The sequence below is a fragment of the Scyliorhinus torazame genome, chromosome 6 (assembly GCF_047496885.1).
Source record: "Scyliorhinus torazame isolate Kashiwa2021f chromosome 6, sScyTor2.1, whole genome shotgun sequence".
NCBI lineage: Eukaryota > Metazoa > Chordata > Chondrichthyes > Carcharhiniformes > Scyliorhinidae > Scyliorhinus > Scyliorhinus torazame.
In genome coordinates this window covers 302,876,699-302,894,848 of record NC_092712.1, presented here as the reverse complement: position 1 = coordinate 302,894,848, position 18,150 = coordinate 302,876,699, and the positions used below count along the sequence as shown (strand labels likewise).

At 45.2% G+C, this 18,150-nt stretch overlaps 1 protein-coding gene across 1 annotated transcript in view; it reads left to right on the top strand.

The window, feature by feature from the left end:
* LOC140425541 (sodium-dependent neutral amino acid transporter B(0)AT3-like) overlaps window positions 1-18,150 on the top strand; it is a 57,337-nt gene that overhangs the window by 26,684 nt on the left and 12,503 nt on the right. Inside the window, exons 4-8 of the mRNA XM_072509949.1 lie at window positions 22-206; window positions 1,056-1,166; window positions 1,598-1,710; window positions 5,062-5,190; window positions 6,962-7,118. Coding sequence (XP_072366050.1) covers window positions 22-206; window positions 1,056-1,166; window positions 1,598-1,710; window positions 5,062-5,190; window positions 6,962-7,118 — 695 coding nt within the window. The remainder of the gene's footprint in view (window positions 1-21; window positions 207-1,055; window positions 1,167-1,597; window positions 1,711-5,061; window positions 5,191-6,961; window positions 7,119-18,150) is intronic.

The following is an 18,150-nucleotide window of genomic DNA, read 5'->3' as shown; positions in this document are numbered from 1 at the left end:
CTTATTTAATATTTTTTGTAGGGTTTATTAAGGAGTGCGAGGAGAGCACTGCAGTGGATTACTTCTGGTACAGAGAAACCTTAAATATCAGCCCTGAGATTATTACAAGTGGAGATCGGCAGCAATGGTGGCTGGTTCTGTGCCTCTTTGCTGCTTGGCTAATTGTGTACTGCTGTGTTTTAAGAGGGATTGAAAGCTTGGGGAAGGTGAGTTTTAAAAACAAACTTATACAGTATTTTAGGTTTATTAGTAACTGAGCCAGAATCTTCCTCACTTCAGATATTTTGAGGGTTCGGGATCATTTATGGGTCCTGGCCACCCTCTGCCACAGTCTGACAGGAGGCAGACACTGCATAGGCTGCCTCCGGGTCCACTAGTCACTTAACGATGGCTTGTGGGCTGAGGACCACTCTAATCAGGCGCTCATGAGAGTAAGGTTGAGGAAAGGGCCAGGATAACCTCCCGTCCCCAAGTTTTTATTGGCATGGGAGAGGTGGCCGCCCAAAGTGTGCCCCAAGTGGTAGGTGCACCTGGCTGCCCCATGCTGGTTTGGTGGTCACACACTGACCCATGGTTTCAGCCCTGGGAGGCACGGGCGCGCTCAATTTCAGCACTAAAGAACAAAGAACAATACAGCACAGGATCAGGCCCTTCGGCCCTCCAGGCCTGTACCAGCTATGATACCACTCTTGGCCAAAACCCTCAGCACTTCCTAGTGCCATATCCCTCTATACCCATCCTGTCCATGTATTTGTCGAGATGCCTTTTGAACGCCGTTAATGTATCTCCTTCCACAACCTCCCCTGGCAACTCGTTCCAGTCACTCACCACCCTCTGGGTAAAAAAAAACTGCCTTCCAGAATCAATAACTGAGCAATTTCAGGGCTCAAGTAATAAAAACACAAAGTGCGGAAAAAATCAACACGCCTGGCAGCATCCATGGAGATAAAAACAGATCTAACCTCTCCAGCCCAATACACCTCTCCTTTAGAACTTCAGGGCCAAAATGTTGAGAAAACTTCATCAACCTTATAAAATGCTATTCTACATTGCAGGTTGTCTACTTCACTGCAACTTTCCCTTACCTAGTACTGCTCATTTTACTTGTACGAGGATTAACACTGCCTGGCGCCATTCATGGTTTGACCTATCTGATTACTCCAGACGTAAGTATTTGTCTGTTAATACACAGTGTGGGGACTATATCTGGTTATATCTGTGATAAATTACTTGCTGTCTCAATGAGCCTGCAAAGCTAACCATGTGGGAGGAGATGACATTTCAAAACCTCCCATGGGATCATCAACCGGCACAAACGTGTTTCCCGATATGTTGGAACTCCGATGTGATTGGCCTCAATGCAGAAGTAATTTGGCCGTTACATTATATTTCAAATAAACATTTCTCTGTTCTTTCCGTTTCTGCTGCTGCTCCTCATTTGCCTTTGCAAGAAAGGATGGTGTTTGACTTGGAAAGGAATGGAGGGCCCATGTATGTGTCGCCCTGGCACTAAAGTCAATAAATATCTGATATTAATAACTGATTATTATTTCTTGCAAGTGCATTCGTGCTCTGATTTTATTATGTTTAATTCCAGCTGAACGTTTTGAGGCAGCCTAGAGTGTGGTTGGATGCAGCCACCCAGATATTTTTCTCACTGTCTTTGGGTTTTGGAGGACTTATTGCATTCTCCAGCTATAACTCACCAAAGTAAGCATTATTGTAAGAACGTTACTTTCTGTAATCGCCTGCTCGAGTGAAGGAATTTCCAGGCCAGAGGGAAAGGGGGAATGTATCGGAATTTATAAAGACTTCCTGGAGTTAACTTGGAGATCACATTAGCTTCCCGTGTACACATTAAATTACTTTTCCTGCCGATATTCATCCCTCAGTCAAAATGGTGTCCAATAAAATAGTGGGGAAAGCAATATCATATAAATGTGCCAAACATCCAAATACTGATAGCTCACAAAGTACAAATTTCCAAAAGATTCCAATAAATTGCCATGTGAGGGGTGGTGTGTGAGAATTAGTTGTTAAGGTGCGGAAGACAAATTGGCTGATGGACCATAAACAAAGGGTTATTGTAAATGAGATGCTTTTCCAGTGGGGTACATCCTATCATATGTACCAAGCCCTAGGTTCTGGTTTGTGGTCCTCATTCGACATATTATTCAACTGAAGGAGAAAGTAGACATAATTAAACTTGCAGATCACACCAAACTGTCTGGACTAAACGGTAGCATAGTGATTAGCACAGTTGCTTCACAGCTCCAGGGTCCCAGGTTCGGTTCCCGGCTTGAGTCACTGTCTGTGCGCAGTCTGCATGTTCTCCCCGTGTCTGCGTGAGCTTCCTCCGGGTGCTCCGGTTTCCTCCCACAGTCCAAAGATGTACGGGTTAGGTGGATTGGCCATGATAAATTGCCCTTAGTGGCCAAAAAGGGTAAGTGGGGGTTACTGGGTTATGGGGATAGGTTAGATACGTGGGCTTGGGTAGGGTGCTCTTTGTAAGGGCTGGTGCAGACTCGATGGGCCGAATGGCCTCCTTCTGCACTGTAAATTCTATGATTCTAAAGGGCAATTTAATTTATACCCTCCTCCTTTGGGTACCATGCCCCATGAGGGTGTTGGCGACCAAGGACTTCCATTGGGTTGGTCCATGGTTATGTTTAGCAAAGTATCGCAGTGCATTCTGCAGTATGACTAACTAAGAAACTGTCTCCCACTCTTACTGCCTGCCATCAGGCTTATTGGGAGGCTAATCAACCTGTTTGGTCATGTTATGAACACACATTCCATCGCCATCAGGCCCTGACGTGGGGGTTGAATCTGCAGCTTCTGGCACAGAGATAGGGACAGTATCCACTCAATCACAAAACCGTCTGAATTTCTATAAACAGATTTCTGTACTATCTTTCATAATCTTGAGATGCGCCAATGCACTTTGCTGTCACTGAAGTAATTGAGACTGTAGTCACTATTGTAAAGTAGGGATGTGCAGCAGCCAATCTCCACACAAGTTCCCACAAAGAGAAATGAGATAAATAACCAGATAATGGCCGGGATTTTCCAGACATTTCCGCCGGCGGGTCTGCCGGTCCTGCCAGGGACCCCCCCCCCCCGCGGTGGATTCCCCGGCGGCATGACTGGCAAGCAATGGGCCATTGACTCCGACAGGGCTGGAAGATCCCGCGGCCAATAGCAAGCCACCTCTGCTGACGGAAAGCACACCGGTGGTGGAACGGAAAATCCCGGCTAATCTGTTTTCGAATTGTGAATTGGGAGTTAAATATTCGCCAGGATAGTAGAATTGTTTTTATTGTACAATGGGTCTTTTGGTGTTCACCTGAGAGGGAGGATGGTGATGGGGTTTAATGCCACATTTAAAAGATTCCTTCAGTGCCACACTGACGTGACAGATGAGATTTCACGGTCAAATCACTGGGGTGAAAGTTGAACCCCAAATCCTTTCCTCAGAGATGAGAGTCCGACCATTGACCCAGGGTGCGATTCAACCAAAACATTTCTATGTCCATTGTTTTGGCACATTTAGGGGGATGTTTCTTGCCGCCTGTAGCTCAGCTCGCCAGTGCAGGAAGTCTCCTCGTGGATCGGGGCGCCATTTTTAAAGGCAGCCCCATTCTTTCTGCCTCCTCAGCAACCCCTCTCACAGCCTCCGAACCCACCCCACTTCACCCAACTTACCTCTTCTGGGGTCCTCGAACCCCCTCTCACCCCACTTCCTCCAGGCAAGGCAGCCCCACGCTCGACCCCTGGCATGGGCAATCTGACACCACGCGAGATTCATCGGCCTCATGCCGACACCAAGTCGGGTGCGATGAGGCTGCTGAATCGCGCCCCCAATATTGGAAAATAACCTTTGACACAAGTAATACGAAATTGAGTGCTTGGGCGCACTTATTAAGAGCATGGAATATGCTTAAGCACTTAAGAAATGGAACATAAGGCCGGCTGAGGCTGCTCTGCAATACACATCCATCATGGTTCACGTTCTGACTCGGCTCCACTTTCCCGTTCATTCCGCCGATCCTTTGATCGACCTGGAAGAACAAAAACCTGTCTATCAAATTGAACATAAAATGAGTGTCAGCTAAACATGATAGAAAGGAACTTCTAGGCTATTATTATTTTCATAGGAAATACTCATTGCATTCACCTGCTGGGTAATAAGGGGAATATTGTGGTCACAAGCAGAAATCGAACTGGCAGTAAAAACTAATTATGGTTTGGATACATCATAACGGCAAGTCGTAATCTGGACCAAATCAAGAACTCCAGCCCCTATTGAGTTGGCTTCAACTGTTGAATTGATGTAATGAATAAACATTACCTTCCTTCCTAGCCGTTCAAATTATTTCTTCCACCGTCTGCAAGGCGTAAGTCAGGAGTGTGGAGGATTCCCCGCTTGGCTGAATGAGTGCAGTTCCAACAATGCTTTTTTAAAAAATTTAGTGTACCCAATTCATTTTTCCCAATTAAGGGGAAATTTAGCGTGACCGATCCACCTAGCCTGCACATCTTTGGGTTGTGGGGGTGAAACCCACGCAAACAAAGTGAGAATGTGCAAACTCCACACGGACAGTGACCCGGGATCAAACCTGGGACCTTGGCGGTGTGAGGCAGCAGTGCTAACCACTGCGCCACCGTGCTGCCCCTAGTTCCAATAATGCTTGAGCAGCTCAACACCACCCAAGACAAAGCAGTCCATTGGTTTGACATCCTATCCACCAACATGAACATTCATTCCTTCCACCTCTGCTCACTGTGGTTACAGTGTTACAGGTTGCACTGGAAAGACTTCTTTGGCAGCACCTCCTAAACCAGCGACCTTTACTGCTGAGAAGGTCAGAGACAGCAGGCACAGGGAAACGGCGGCACCTGTGAGATCAGGCAGTTAGATGAACAGAAGCGTCTCTGAACGCTGACATTCGGATTCCTGTTCTGGCGAGTGAACAAGCAAGGCAGAAAAGGAGAGAAAGCAGGTTACGGGGAAATGATTGTGTAATTTCAAAAGAAAATAAGACTTCCCCTGCTTTTCAGGAACAACTGCGAGGTGGATGCGGTGACGGTAGCTGTTATCAACAGCCTGACCTCAATCTTTGCTTCAGTTCCCATCTTCTCCTTGCTTGGCTTTAAGGCGATGACTGCTTACTGGGATTGCTTAGACAAGTAAGTGGAATTCCACAGCCTCCTATGTATTTGCACCAATTATTATCTATCCCAGTTTAATCAAAAATCTATTACTTCAGAATCTTCTTTACTCTTAAATCATTTTATTCCATGTTTCTATTTTATAAATTTAGAGTACCTAATTAAATTTTTTTCCAATTAAGGGGCAATGTAGCGTGGCCAATCCACCTACCCTGCACACCTTTGGGTTGTGGGGGCGAAACCCACGCAGCCACGGGGAGAATGTGCAAACTCCACACGGGATGTGCAAACCCCAGAGCCGGGATCGAACCTGGGACCTCGGCGCTGTGAGGCAGCAGGGCTAACCCACTGCGCCACCCTGCTGCCCATTTTATTCCATGTTAATATTGATGGATACGCACCTGAAGTGCCTTAATCTGCATGGCAATGGACCAATAACAGGAAAGTAGGGTTCGGCTGGACAGAACATTTTTGGCCATCTACAAACAAAATGATGCTAACCAGTGTTTTAAAGTTTCGATGTACCCATGTTAGTACATTTTTTTTTTTTTTGCTCTGCGCTTAACCCAGAAAAGTGCTGGATGTCACAGCAAGCCCTCTTAGTTAATGTCTCGTCCTTTTAAACTCTCGGTGTTCGGGGTTTTTCAGATCACCGGCTGTACCTTTTAGTGGAAGGTCGACAGAAAAGATGGGGCCCACATAGAATCATAGAATCCCTAAAGTGCCAAAGGAGGCCATTCGGCCCATCATGTCAGGTCCGACCCTCTGAAGGAGCATCCTACCTAGGCCCAATCCCCCACCCTATCTCCGTAACCCCACCTAGGGGCAACGTAACATAGCCAATCCACCTAACCTGCACATCTTTGGATTGTGGGAGGAAATCAGAGCACTCGGAGGAAACACAGGAAGCAGACACGGGAAGAATGTGCATACTCAACACAGTCACCCAAGGTCGGAATCCAAGACAACGCCCTGGCGCTGTGTGGCAGCGGTGCTAACCACTGTGCCACCGTGCCTCCCTATAGGATGCAAATTTGGAGCAGAGACGATATGAGATTACTAGAGCCGGACATTAAACTATTACAGGAGAAGCCCTGGCCTTTATAAGAAATGTGCTCGGGCAGGAAGAGGTGGAGGTACACCCAATGGAGAAGAGATGATGGAAGGGTCAATGTGGCCATTGAGGATGGAGACAGACACGGCACCGAAATCAGTTCACAGAGAGTGTCTTTGGCAGCTGCTGAAGAGCCTCTGAATTACGAGCAGGCTGCAAACCGAACTGAGGGGACTCGAGGATGAACGAATGGAAGAGGTTTTGCACTGAGAAGGGGGACAGCAACATGCTGAAGGGTTTTAGAAATACAGGAGAGGATTAAGGGAGTCGGTCAAGAGTCTAAGCCAATGGGTCCCAATAGGTTTGGAATGTATTGTGGAAGTGCTGTGGAATGACAAGATCTGGAGGCAATGGAGCAGAGGACTGGACGGCGTATGGGATGGGGGAATAAAGAGGCGAGTAGAGCCAAGCGGATGGTTACAAACTCTCCAATGAAAAATCCATGAGTCCGTCATTGACAAGTTTATTCTCCAAAATTGCAGCCACGATCAGCTCTGCTCCCGACTGTCACATTTTTAACACAAAGCTATCCCTCACACACAAAGCAGTGATGCGTATTTGATTTCACTGCATTGATTCTTTGTAAATGGACACAAAAAGATTGGCCACATGTTCTTTTCCATCAAGATGGTGACTGCCTCATCATTGTATTTATGAGTTAAATTCTCTCCACAGGAATATATTACTCATTTCAAATGAATTCGAAATTCAGGATGGAAATGTCACAAGAGAGAATTACTTTACTTGGTTGGATGATCTGAATGCTACACATTGTGACACAATATCTGCGCTTACTTTGAAGAACTGTGTCCTTAAGGATTTTCTTGACCAGGTATGGTTTTAATTTTCCGTGAGCGACAGGCCTCCCAATTTTTAAATTGTTTCAGAAAATCAGAATCGCTGGGAAGAGAGAGCAGAGGATCCCAGGGAGGACAGTGGATCAATTTACTTTCCTGTCACTTTGGATTGGGAAGTCTGTTTGTATCATAGAACCACAGAATGGTACACCACAGAGGGGCGGTATTTGACCCATCGCGTGTGCGCTGGTATTTGGTAGTCCAACCCCCCTACTCTTTCCCTATTGCACTGCGAATGTTTCCACTTGTTTATTTATCTATCCAATTCCTTTTTGGAGGCTATTATTGTTTTCAGGCAGTGCATTTCAGATCCCAATTGTTCGCTTTGTAACAATGTTTTTCCTCATGTTGTCCTTTGTTTATTTTCCATTTATTTTAAATCTGTGTCCTCTGGCTACAACAAACCCTCTGGCAGTGCAAACAATCTTTCCTAACTTACTCTATCAAAACCCTTCCCGATTATGAACATCTCCATTAAATCTCCCTTTAATCTTCTCGTCCTGAGGATAACAACCCAAGTTTCACCAGATTTTCCACGTCATTCATCGCTCTCCTAAATATGTGGGCAGCACGGTAGCACAGTGGTTAGCACTGTTGCTTCACAGCGCCAGGGTCCCAGGTTCGATTCCCGGCTTGGGTCACTGTCTGTGCGGAGTCTGCACATTCGCCCCGTGTCTGCACAGGTTTCCTCCACGTGCTCCGGTTTCCTTCCACAGTCCCGAAAGACGTGCTTGTTTGGTGAATTGGACATTCTGAATTCTCACTCTGTGTACCCGAACAGGCGCCGGAGTGTGGTGACTCGGGGATTTTTACAGTAACTTCTTGTGACAATCATTAAAATGATTATTATATCATCTGCACCCTATGCCATGGCATGCTTCCTAAGTCTGTGAAGGTTCAGTATAACTTCGGACCACAAACCCTGTCCTCCATTTGATCATTAAATAAAAAAATCCCCCAACTCCCTCCCCCACAGGGCCACGTCTATGTTTTGCTTTCGGAGAGTACTGACACTTGTTCTGTTATTAACACATTATCATCGTACCTTTCTGCCACTATTAGCACCTCCTTCAGTCTTTAACACGACCAGTAACATTCCCATTGCCTTGTGTCCATGACATATTTGCCTAGTCTCCCCTGAATTCCGACCTGTCCCTGAACTTTTTTGTTGCGCCTGCTCCAACCCTTTTCTTCAACATATTAAAACCCATCACATTTCTACATCTATTCAGCTCTGTAGAAGCCATACAAACTCGAAACATTAACTCTGTTTCTCTCTCCACAGATGCAGAGTTTTTCCAGCTTTTTCTGTTCTTGTTTAGTATAACTTCATTCATTTTTGTCTCTATTTTTTAAAGCCAAGGATCCATTTGCCTTTTTTTACAGTCTCTGCAACTTTTCTTGACAATTCAAAGAGCTGTGCACAAAAAGCCCAGGTTTCTCAGTAAATTGTACCGTTCATTTTATATTGTCCTTCTTCATTCTTGCTCCCAAAATTAGTAAGGCAACTTATTGCGGACTCTCACATAATCAGTAAGGGAATCAGGGATTGTGGGGATAAGGTGGGAAAGTGGAGCTGAGGATTATTACATCAGATCAGTCACGGTCTCATTGAATCACAGAGCAGACTCGATGGGCTGAGTGGCCTACTTTTGTTCTTTTGGCTTATGGTCTTAAATGGGTCACTTTACGCTTCTCTACATTAAATTGAATCTGCCATGTGTCTTCCCATTTCACCAGTGTTCTACATCCTCATGAAGCCCATGATTCTCATTGTTTTTGAGTTTTGATTCATCTGCAAGCTTTTAAATTATGTTCTGTCGACCCAAGTTCAGATCACTAATAGTTATTAAAAAGGGGGAGTGATCAAATCCCAGTTTATTGCCCTTTATTTCAGTAAAGCGTTTGATAAGGTTCCCCACGGTAGGCTACTGCAGAAAATACGGAGACATGGGATTCAGGGTGATTTAGCAGTTTGGATCAGAAATTGGCTAGCTGGAAGAAGACAAAGGGTGGTGGTTGATGGGAAGTGTTCAGACTGGAGTCCAGTTACTAGTGGTGTACCACAAGGATCTGTTTTGGGGCCACTGCTGTTTGTCATTTTTATAAATGACCTGGAGGAGGGCGTAGAAGGATGGGTGAGTAAATTTGCAGATGACACTAAAGTCGGTGGAGTTGTGGACAGAGCGGACGGATGTTACAAGTTACAGAGGGACATAGATAAGCTGCAGCGCAGGGCTGAGAGGTGGCAAATGGAGTTTAATGCAGAAAAGTGTGAGGTGATTCATTTTGGAAGGAATAAAAGGAAGACAGAGTACTGGGTTAATGGTAAGATTCTTGGCAGTGTGGATGAACAGAGAGATCTCGGTGTCCGTGTACATAGATCCCTGAAAGTTGCCACCCAGTTTGAGAGGGTTGTTAAGAAGCCGTACGGTGTGTTAGCTTTTATTGGTAGAGGGATTGAGTTTCGGAGCCATGAGGTCATGTTGCAGCTGTACAAAACTCTGGTGCGGCCGCATTTGGAGTATTGCGTGCAATTCTGTCGTCGCATTATAGGAAGGATGAGGAAGCATTGGAAAGGGTGCAGAGGAGATTTATCAGAATGTTACCTGGTATGGAGGGAAGATCTTATGAGGAAAGGCTGAGGGACTTGAGGCTGTTTTCGTTAGAGAGAAGAAGGTTAAAAGGTGACTTAATTGAGGCATCCAAGATGATCAGAGGATTGGATAGGGTGGACAGTGAGAGCCTTCTTCCTCGGATGGTGATGTCCAGCACGAGGGGACATAGCTTTAAATTGAGGGGAGATAGATATAAGACAGATGTCAGAGGTAGGTTCTTTACTCAGAGAGTAGTAAGGGCGTGGAATGTCCTGCTTGCAACAGTAGTGGACTCGCCAACACTTAGGGCCAGTGCAGACTCGATTGACCGAATGGCCTCCTTCTGCACTGTAAATTCAATGATTCTATGATTCTTAGCCAATTTTATATCCGTGCAGGAATTTCCCCTTTAATCCCAGTGGCTTCCATTTTCCTAACAAGTCTATTGTGTGGTACTTTATAAAACACTTTCTGAAAGTCCATATACACAACATCAACCTCTCCACTATTTTGGCAAATGCCTAGTTCGGACTCATGGAATGGCATTTTTGCTCACACCTTGCTGGTTTCAATGAAATTAAATGAAAAATGAAATGAAAATTGCTTATTGTCACAAGCAGGCTTCAAATTAAGTTACTGTGAAAAGTCCCTAGTCGCCACATTCCAGCGCCTGTTCAGGGAGGCTGGTACGGGAATTGAACCTTGCTGCTGGCCTGCCTTGATCTGCTTTCAAAGCCAGCGATTTAGCCCTGTGCTAAACAAGCCACATGAATCCATGTGAAACAGAGTGACTTCATCCCAATCCTAACTCACACTGGTAAATGGTCAGAGGTCTCTCTGGGATCGTAAGCACAGGTCACGTGAGTTGACAGTGATGTGCCAACGCAGGTCTTTGGAGTTAAGCTATATCGTTGGGCTGGAGTACAATAAAAATTACTGAGAAGGCGCTCCATTGAAAATAACGATGTGAAGACTTAACTGAAATGACTTTCTAAATCAAATAGCCAAACGTTTGATATCACATTTGAACCGTTTGCACAATATTTATCTGGCTAATATTTATCCTTCAATCAATGTCACAAAATCAGATTACCTGGTCATTATCCGATTCCTGTTTGTGGGAGTATACTGTGTGCAATTTGACTGCATTTCTTGCATTACAACAATGGTCAGACCTCAGAAAGTACGTCAGTGACTGTAACGTCTTTGTGGTGTCTCGTCATTGTGCCAAGTGCTTTTTAAATGTAAGTCTTTCTTTTCTAAAATAAAATTATGAATAGTAAGCAGCAGTAAGTCAGACTGGAACTTAGGCAAAGGTTCATGCAAAGCCATAAAACAAAAGAGTGAAGGTCAAGCAATATAAATTATCAGTACCTGCCAATTAGGTTGCAACATTACTTGCTTTGTATCTCTAGGACTTTTACCCGTATATTTTACCTCAGTAAAATGAACATAATGAGATATGAGAAATAATTTAGAGAACTCGGTAATAGAGAGTAGATAGGGAGAAACTGTTATCGCTCTTAAAAGGATCAAGAAAGAGATTTAAAGTGATTTGCAAAAGAAGCAAATGCGATGTGAGAAAAACCTTTAGCGCTGCACGGCCTGGAAGTGTGGTGGAGGCAGATTCAATCGCAGCATTCATGGTGGCATTGGATGGCTGTTTCCACATAAACAATGTGCGAGGGGGTGCAGGGGAAAGGCAGGGAAACGACACTAAGTCATGATGCTCATTCAGAGAGTCGGTGGAGACTGGACGGCCCAAATGGCCTCCTTCTGCGCCATAGCGATTCTGCTGTTACAACGCCAATCTCTCCAAGATGGACGTGTGTTCAAATTGGAGGATTCACCATGCCAGTCTGTCAGGTAGAGAATGCAGAGATGAGAGGCAAAAGATTTGGAAGAGAGATTAGAGTTTGAGGTGCACTTTTTCATGTCAGAGTGGAGTTACAGAGGATGAGGTGTCAGCCTTGAGTCAGTGATAGGACTCTTCCCTCTGTTCAAACTCCGCTCTGTAGCCTTGAACATGTAATCAAGGCTGATAATGCACTGCAATATTGAGGAAATGTGATCAATCCATTTTCAGGTAGACATTAAAGATCACATGATCTTATTTGAAGCAGAGAAGGCAGTTCTAGTGACCTGGTCAATATTTATCCCCCAACCAATATCATTAAATCATTTGTTTGTCCGTTACTAACCATAATTGTTTCCATTCCTTGTCCAGCTAAGTACCAGTTACCCAATGGAGCATTGTGTCACTCGCATTGTCTTCGGGCCAATTGCAAATAATCCAGGGGACACGTTTCCATAGAACCATAGAGTAATTACAGTGCAGAGAGAGGCCATTCAGCCCATCAAGTCTGAACTGGTCAAAGAACAAACTAGTTGCATATTTTAATCCCATTTTCCCAGCACCTGGTCCATAGCCTTGCCGTTTACAGCACTTCAGATGCAGATCCAGGTATTTGTAAAATGAGTATGCCAGCGTCAATCACCAACTTAGGCAGTAAATTCCAGATGCCTACTATCCTCCGGGTGAAAATTATTTTCCTCATGTCCCCTCTAATCCTTCTACCAATCACTTTAAATCCATGCCCCCTGATAATTGATCCTCCATTAGGGGAAACAAACCTTTCTTGTCTACCCTGCCTTGGCCTCTCTTAACTTTGTAAACTTCAATTAGGCCACCGCTTAGCCCTCTCTGTTCTAAGGAAAACAACACTTGCCTTACCAGTCTCTCCTCGTAGCTCCAGTTTTCAAGCCCTGGCAACATTCTTGTAAATCTCCTCTGCACTCTCTCCAGAGCAATTATTTCCTTCATACAATGTGGTGACCAGAACTGTACACAGAATTCCAGCCGTGGCCTAACCAGTGTTTTACGTCCATATGCTTTCTTGACCACCTTGTCCACCTGTCCTGCTACATTCGTGGACCTGTGGGTATGCACTCCAAGGGCTCTCACTTCCTCAACCCCTCTCAATATTTTATTGAGTATCCCAGTATTTTATTGTTTGCCCTCCCCAAATGCATTACCTCACACTTTTCCGGATTGAATTCCATTTACCACTGCTTTGCCCACTCACCATTGATCTCAATCTGTATGCGACAGCCATCTTCTTCAATGTTGACTACTTGGCCAATGTTTATGTAATCTGCAAATTTCCCAATCATGCCACCCATTTAGGCCAGAACAGGCCGGTGGGTTTTAAAAATGACGGGCATGACGTGATTCTGGGGCACCTAACAGCAGCCCCCCCCCCTCCCCCCCGGCCCCACCAATTCCCATTGTGATGGATTTTACGGCTTTGAGTTAAGGATACGAGTAATGAGCTGGCACAGATAAATTCTACCCTTGCCTTCACCATTACAGGGAGATTGGAATTTTAGACCCCTCGTCACTTCCCTGGTATCTGACCCATTTTGGAAAAAGACATGATTCATGACACCTCAGAAGAGTCAGGAACCATGGCAAAAGCCCAATCTGGAGTTGGAAACCTTTGGACAAATAAATTCAAAAAATATTGATAACTTCACGTCATAATCTAATGGCATATGAAACTGTCCATGGCCAGATTCAGCACGTCCCGGACAATATCCAGGCTTAGGCTAACAATTAACATTCGCTCTGTACAAATGCCAGGCAATGACCATCTCCAACAAGAGAGAATCGAACCATCACCCCTTGACATTCAATGCTATCACCATCACTGAACTCCCCCCACTATCAACATCCTGGGGGGTACCATTGACCAGAAACTATATTGGGCCAGGCATGTAAATACTCTGGCTACAAGAGCAGATCAAAGGCTCAAAGTCCCGCAACGAGTAACTCATCTCCTGACTCCCCAAAGCTTGTCCACCATCTACAATGCACAAGTCGGGAGTGTAATGGAATACTCTCCACTTACCTAGATGAGTGCAGTTCCAATAACACTGAAGAGGTTTGACACCATCCAGGACAAAATAGCCCTGCTTGATTGACGCCCCATCCACAAATATACACTCCCTCCACCACCGATGAACTGTAGCAGCAGTGTGTGCCATCTACAAGATGCACTGCAGGAATTTATCAAATCTCCTTAGCAAGCACCTTCCAAACTTATTATTGTTACCATATAGAAGGACAAGGGCCGCAGATGCCTGGCAGCCCCATCACCTGGAAGTTACTCTCCAAGTCACTCACGTCCTGACTTGGAAATATATCATCATTCCTTCACTGCCGCTGGGTCAAAATCCTGGAACTCCCTCCCTAACAGCACTGTGGTATACCTAAACCATAAGGACTGTAGGGGTTCGGGAAGGCAGCTCCCCACCACATTTCAAGGGCAATTGGGGATGGGCATTAAATTGTTGATCTAGCCAGTATATCCCATTTAAAAAAAAACTCCCCCAAGTTAAACATTTTTAATGCATTGATTAATGATAGGGCTCTGCTTAGAAAAGGTAAGTGACCATTAAATTGACCAGCACTGTAAAAGTATTCAGATGCTTTAGAGTACTTTATCTATTGGATAACATACTCTTCTGCATTTACGCATACTGAGACTAAGATTTTAAAGTATAAATTTTCCCCTGAGATTTATCATTTCTCTCATTGACAGTCAATCCATCTGTTGAATACTTGAAGCAATGTAACGGATGGCCACCAGTTCCTCAGCTTCAAAGGATGAACAGATGGCTGAGGCCTTTCAAAGACATGAAAGATTTTAATGTATTCAGCTCTGGCGCCTTTGGTGACACTTCTGTAACCCCATTACAGAAACATACAAATATAGAAAATAGAAGCAGGAGTAGGCCATTTGACCCATTGAGCCTGCTCTACCATTTATTATCATCATGGCTGATTATCCAACTCAGTAACCTGTTCCTGCTTTTCCCCCATATCCTACAATCCATTTAGCCCCAAGAGATACATCTATCTTGTTATTGAAAACATGCAATGTTTTGGAATCAACTGCTTTCTGTGGTAGAGAATTCCAGAGGCTCAACACTCTGTGTGAAGGAATGTCTCCTCATCTCAGCACTAACTGGTCCACCCCGCATCCTTAGATTGTGACCCCTGATTCTGGACTTCTCCGCCACCGCAAACATGAGTCCTGCATCTACCCTGTCTAATCCTGTTACAATTTTATAGGCTTCTCTGAGATACCCCTCATTCTTTTAAACTCCTGTGAAAAAAATCCTAAAACTCCAACAAATATAATTCTAATGAATGCTTGGCTGAACTCCAACCCCGCTCATGGTTTCAGGGCAGCAGGGGCTGTTGGCACAGCTGTTAAGGGGACCACGAGTTTTGTTTTCACTGACAGTTTATGAGCAATTAATAGAATTAACATTTCTTGAGGATGTCTTTGAATGGTTCTTTGTTTATTTTGACAGTATTATGACCACTTAAGAGGAACAGAGGCAGGCCTTTTAAACCTCAGTATCCAATTACCTCTGTTCCTAGCCTCAGTCTATTTCAGAGATAATGGTCCCTGTCCCCCTATCCCACCCCAATGAAAATGGCTTGGATTGGCACCGCTGGGCAGGACACAGGGATGTGCTGTTCGGAAAGGGCCCAACCCATGATTTCTGTTTTGAGGATGAAAATTAGTTTTTCCCCTCAGAATTGCAGACTAGACAACCCCCTGGACTATAACGCCATGCTCCATCATCGAAATTGCCAGAATGAGCAACTTTAACCATGCCTTGTGTTACCATGAGTCTGTCTGCTTCATGTATTGGATCAATAGATTGGTACTGATGGTTCACAACCTCAAAGTTGGGGCTTGGTTCTTTACGTTTGTCTTAAGCTGTTTTGGGGAGCTTGCTGTGTGCAAATTGGCTACCATGTTTCCAAATGCTACAACAATGTCTGCACTTCAGCGGTGACTTGGTACCTTTAAAGCACATTGGGACATACTGGGGTCATGAAAGGTGCTATATAATTGTCTTTCCACCTGATGAGAAAAAGATGGGGACAAGGTTTAATCCTATAGATGACAAAACTGAAGAGAAGGAGCAGGATAAGTAGTAAGAGAAGCATGACCTGATGGTGAAGAGTGGAAATACATCAATGTATCAAAAGTTAGGGAGCAGGTTGAGGTTCGAGGCTTCAGGGAAATATAATGGGTAAGTCTGTGAATGAGTACAAGCCTTTTATGGGAAGGATTTTTAGCATATTTGAGTAATATAATTTCCATTCCAATTCTCTTCCCATATCTAGTGGTGCACCAAGGCAGACCTGCGTCGCTGGAAGTTCCCAGAACATGTCGCTAGTCTGTCCCCAGGGGATTATAGCTTGAGGGGAGCCACTCCCCATTAAGCGTGGTGTAGCCACGTAAAATGGCTGCGTTCCGATTAATCTGGCCAAAACCCAGTTTAAAATGGCTAACCCGAAAGACTGCTGGGAAAAGCAGCTAAGAAGACACAAGCAGGCAGCTGCGGACAGTAGTGCATATTCGGCTCTGGGAAGTTAGCCCAGATCGATACTCAGGGCTATCAACAGCCCATCAACCCAGGTATTCGCAGTTGCATTCAGGACTATTTGCAGCCCATCTATCCAGACATCTGCAGTTAAATCGGCTATCCCCGGGAACAATTGCAACATATTAGCAATTGAATACCGGGCCAGACCTGTCGGCGCCTGCAGTGGCCGAAACAAAGACAGGTGAACGACCACCCCCCGATCGGGGAATCGCCTCACCATTGGACACATCGACCCCAGAGACTGGGGACAGAATCCAATCACTTGGGACTCAGGGTCAAGGGCCGCCCCGGGAGGCGGGAAGCCCCTGGGCCCTATAAAAGTAAAGGTCCAAGTTCAGATCTCTCTCTCTCTCCCCTTCGCCTGCTCGAGACCTTCGCAAGACCAGCCACCGGCAAGTGTAAGTTTGAATCCAACGATCGCTATCCGGTAGAGACACTTAGCCACCGACCTGTAGCAGCCTTTTGAATCCCGCGGGCCAGATCTGATTGGACAAGCCATTCGTTTCCCTGACCTGGTGGGCTCTTCCTAAGTTAAGTATTGGCCAGTAGTGATAGGTTTATTATATAGATAGTAGTATTAGTGTATTAATATTGCTTGTTGTATATAATAAATGACCGTTGTTTTAATCCTTACTAAGCGGTGTGCTGTATTATTAATCATAACCTGAACTTGAACCACGTGGCGGTATCAGAAAGATACCTGGCGACTCGTGAGCAAAGGTGACGTAATCAGAGCAAATAGACTAAGGTTAAAAAGAGCAACAGTGGCTGACCAGGAGTCTCTCCCACTCTTACCGCCAGCCATTGCCATGTTTGGAAGGATTCACAGGTTGACACACTCAACCTGTTTGGCCGTGTTATGAATTCACGTTCCTTGGCCAGCAAGTCCTGGGGTGGGACTCGAACCGGGAGCTTCTCCCTCAGAGGCAACAATGCTATCCACTGCACCACAAGACCTCCCGAGCAACATAACCACGGGGATTCATTTTAACCTCCAAAATGGGTGTGTTGGCGTAGTGTGGGATTAATAATTAAGGAAAGCTCAAACTTGGCCCCCAACCTGTCTTTAATCACCCGATTCCAGCTTCAACAAGGCTGATATGGAGACAGACATCCCTCCCTCTTCTAGGAGGCAAGTTGGATATTTAAATATTATAAATAAGGCTGGGAGGCTCATATTTAATCGCTTTTACCGGTTCAACCCTGGACAGTGGGTTTCCCCGTCTAGGTAATCTGACAACTACTTTGCATCTGTCTTCACAGTGGAAGACACCAGTGGGATACCGGAACGTCAAGAGAGTCAGGGGGCAGAGGTGAGAATAGTGGCCATCACTAAATGTGCTGGGAAAACCGAAATGTCTGAAGGTGGACAAATCACCCAGAGCAGATGGATTACACCACTGGGTACTGACGGAGATAGCTGAGGAGATTGTGGGGGCATTGGTGGTGATCTTTCAGAAATCACTGGAGGCAGAAAGAGTCCCAGGGGATTGGAAAATGACTAATGTAACACCCCTGTTCCAGAAGGGAGGGAGGTAGAAGCCAGGGAATTATAAGTCTGTTGGCCTGGCTTCAGTTGCTGGTAAGATTTTAGAGTCTATTATTAAGGATGAGATTGCGGAGTGCTTAGAAGTGCATGGGCAAATAGGACTGAATCAGCATGGATTCATCAAGGGGAGGTCATGTCTGACAAATCTGTTCCAATTCTTTGATGGGGTAACGTGGAACTTAGACAAAGGAGAACCAGTGGATGTGATCTATTTGGATTTCCGAAGGCCTTTGACAAGGTGCTGTACAGGAAGCTGCTACATAAGATAAGAGCTCGTGGTATTAGGGACAAGGTACTGGCATGGATAGAGGATTGGCTGACTGGCAGAGAATAGGGATAAAGAGGTCTTTTTCAAGGTGGCAGCCGGTGACTAGTGGTGTTCCGCAG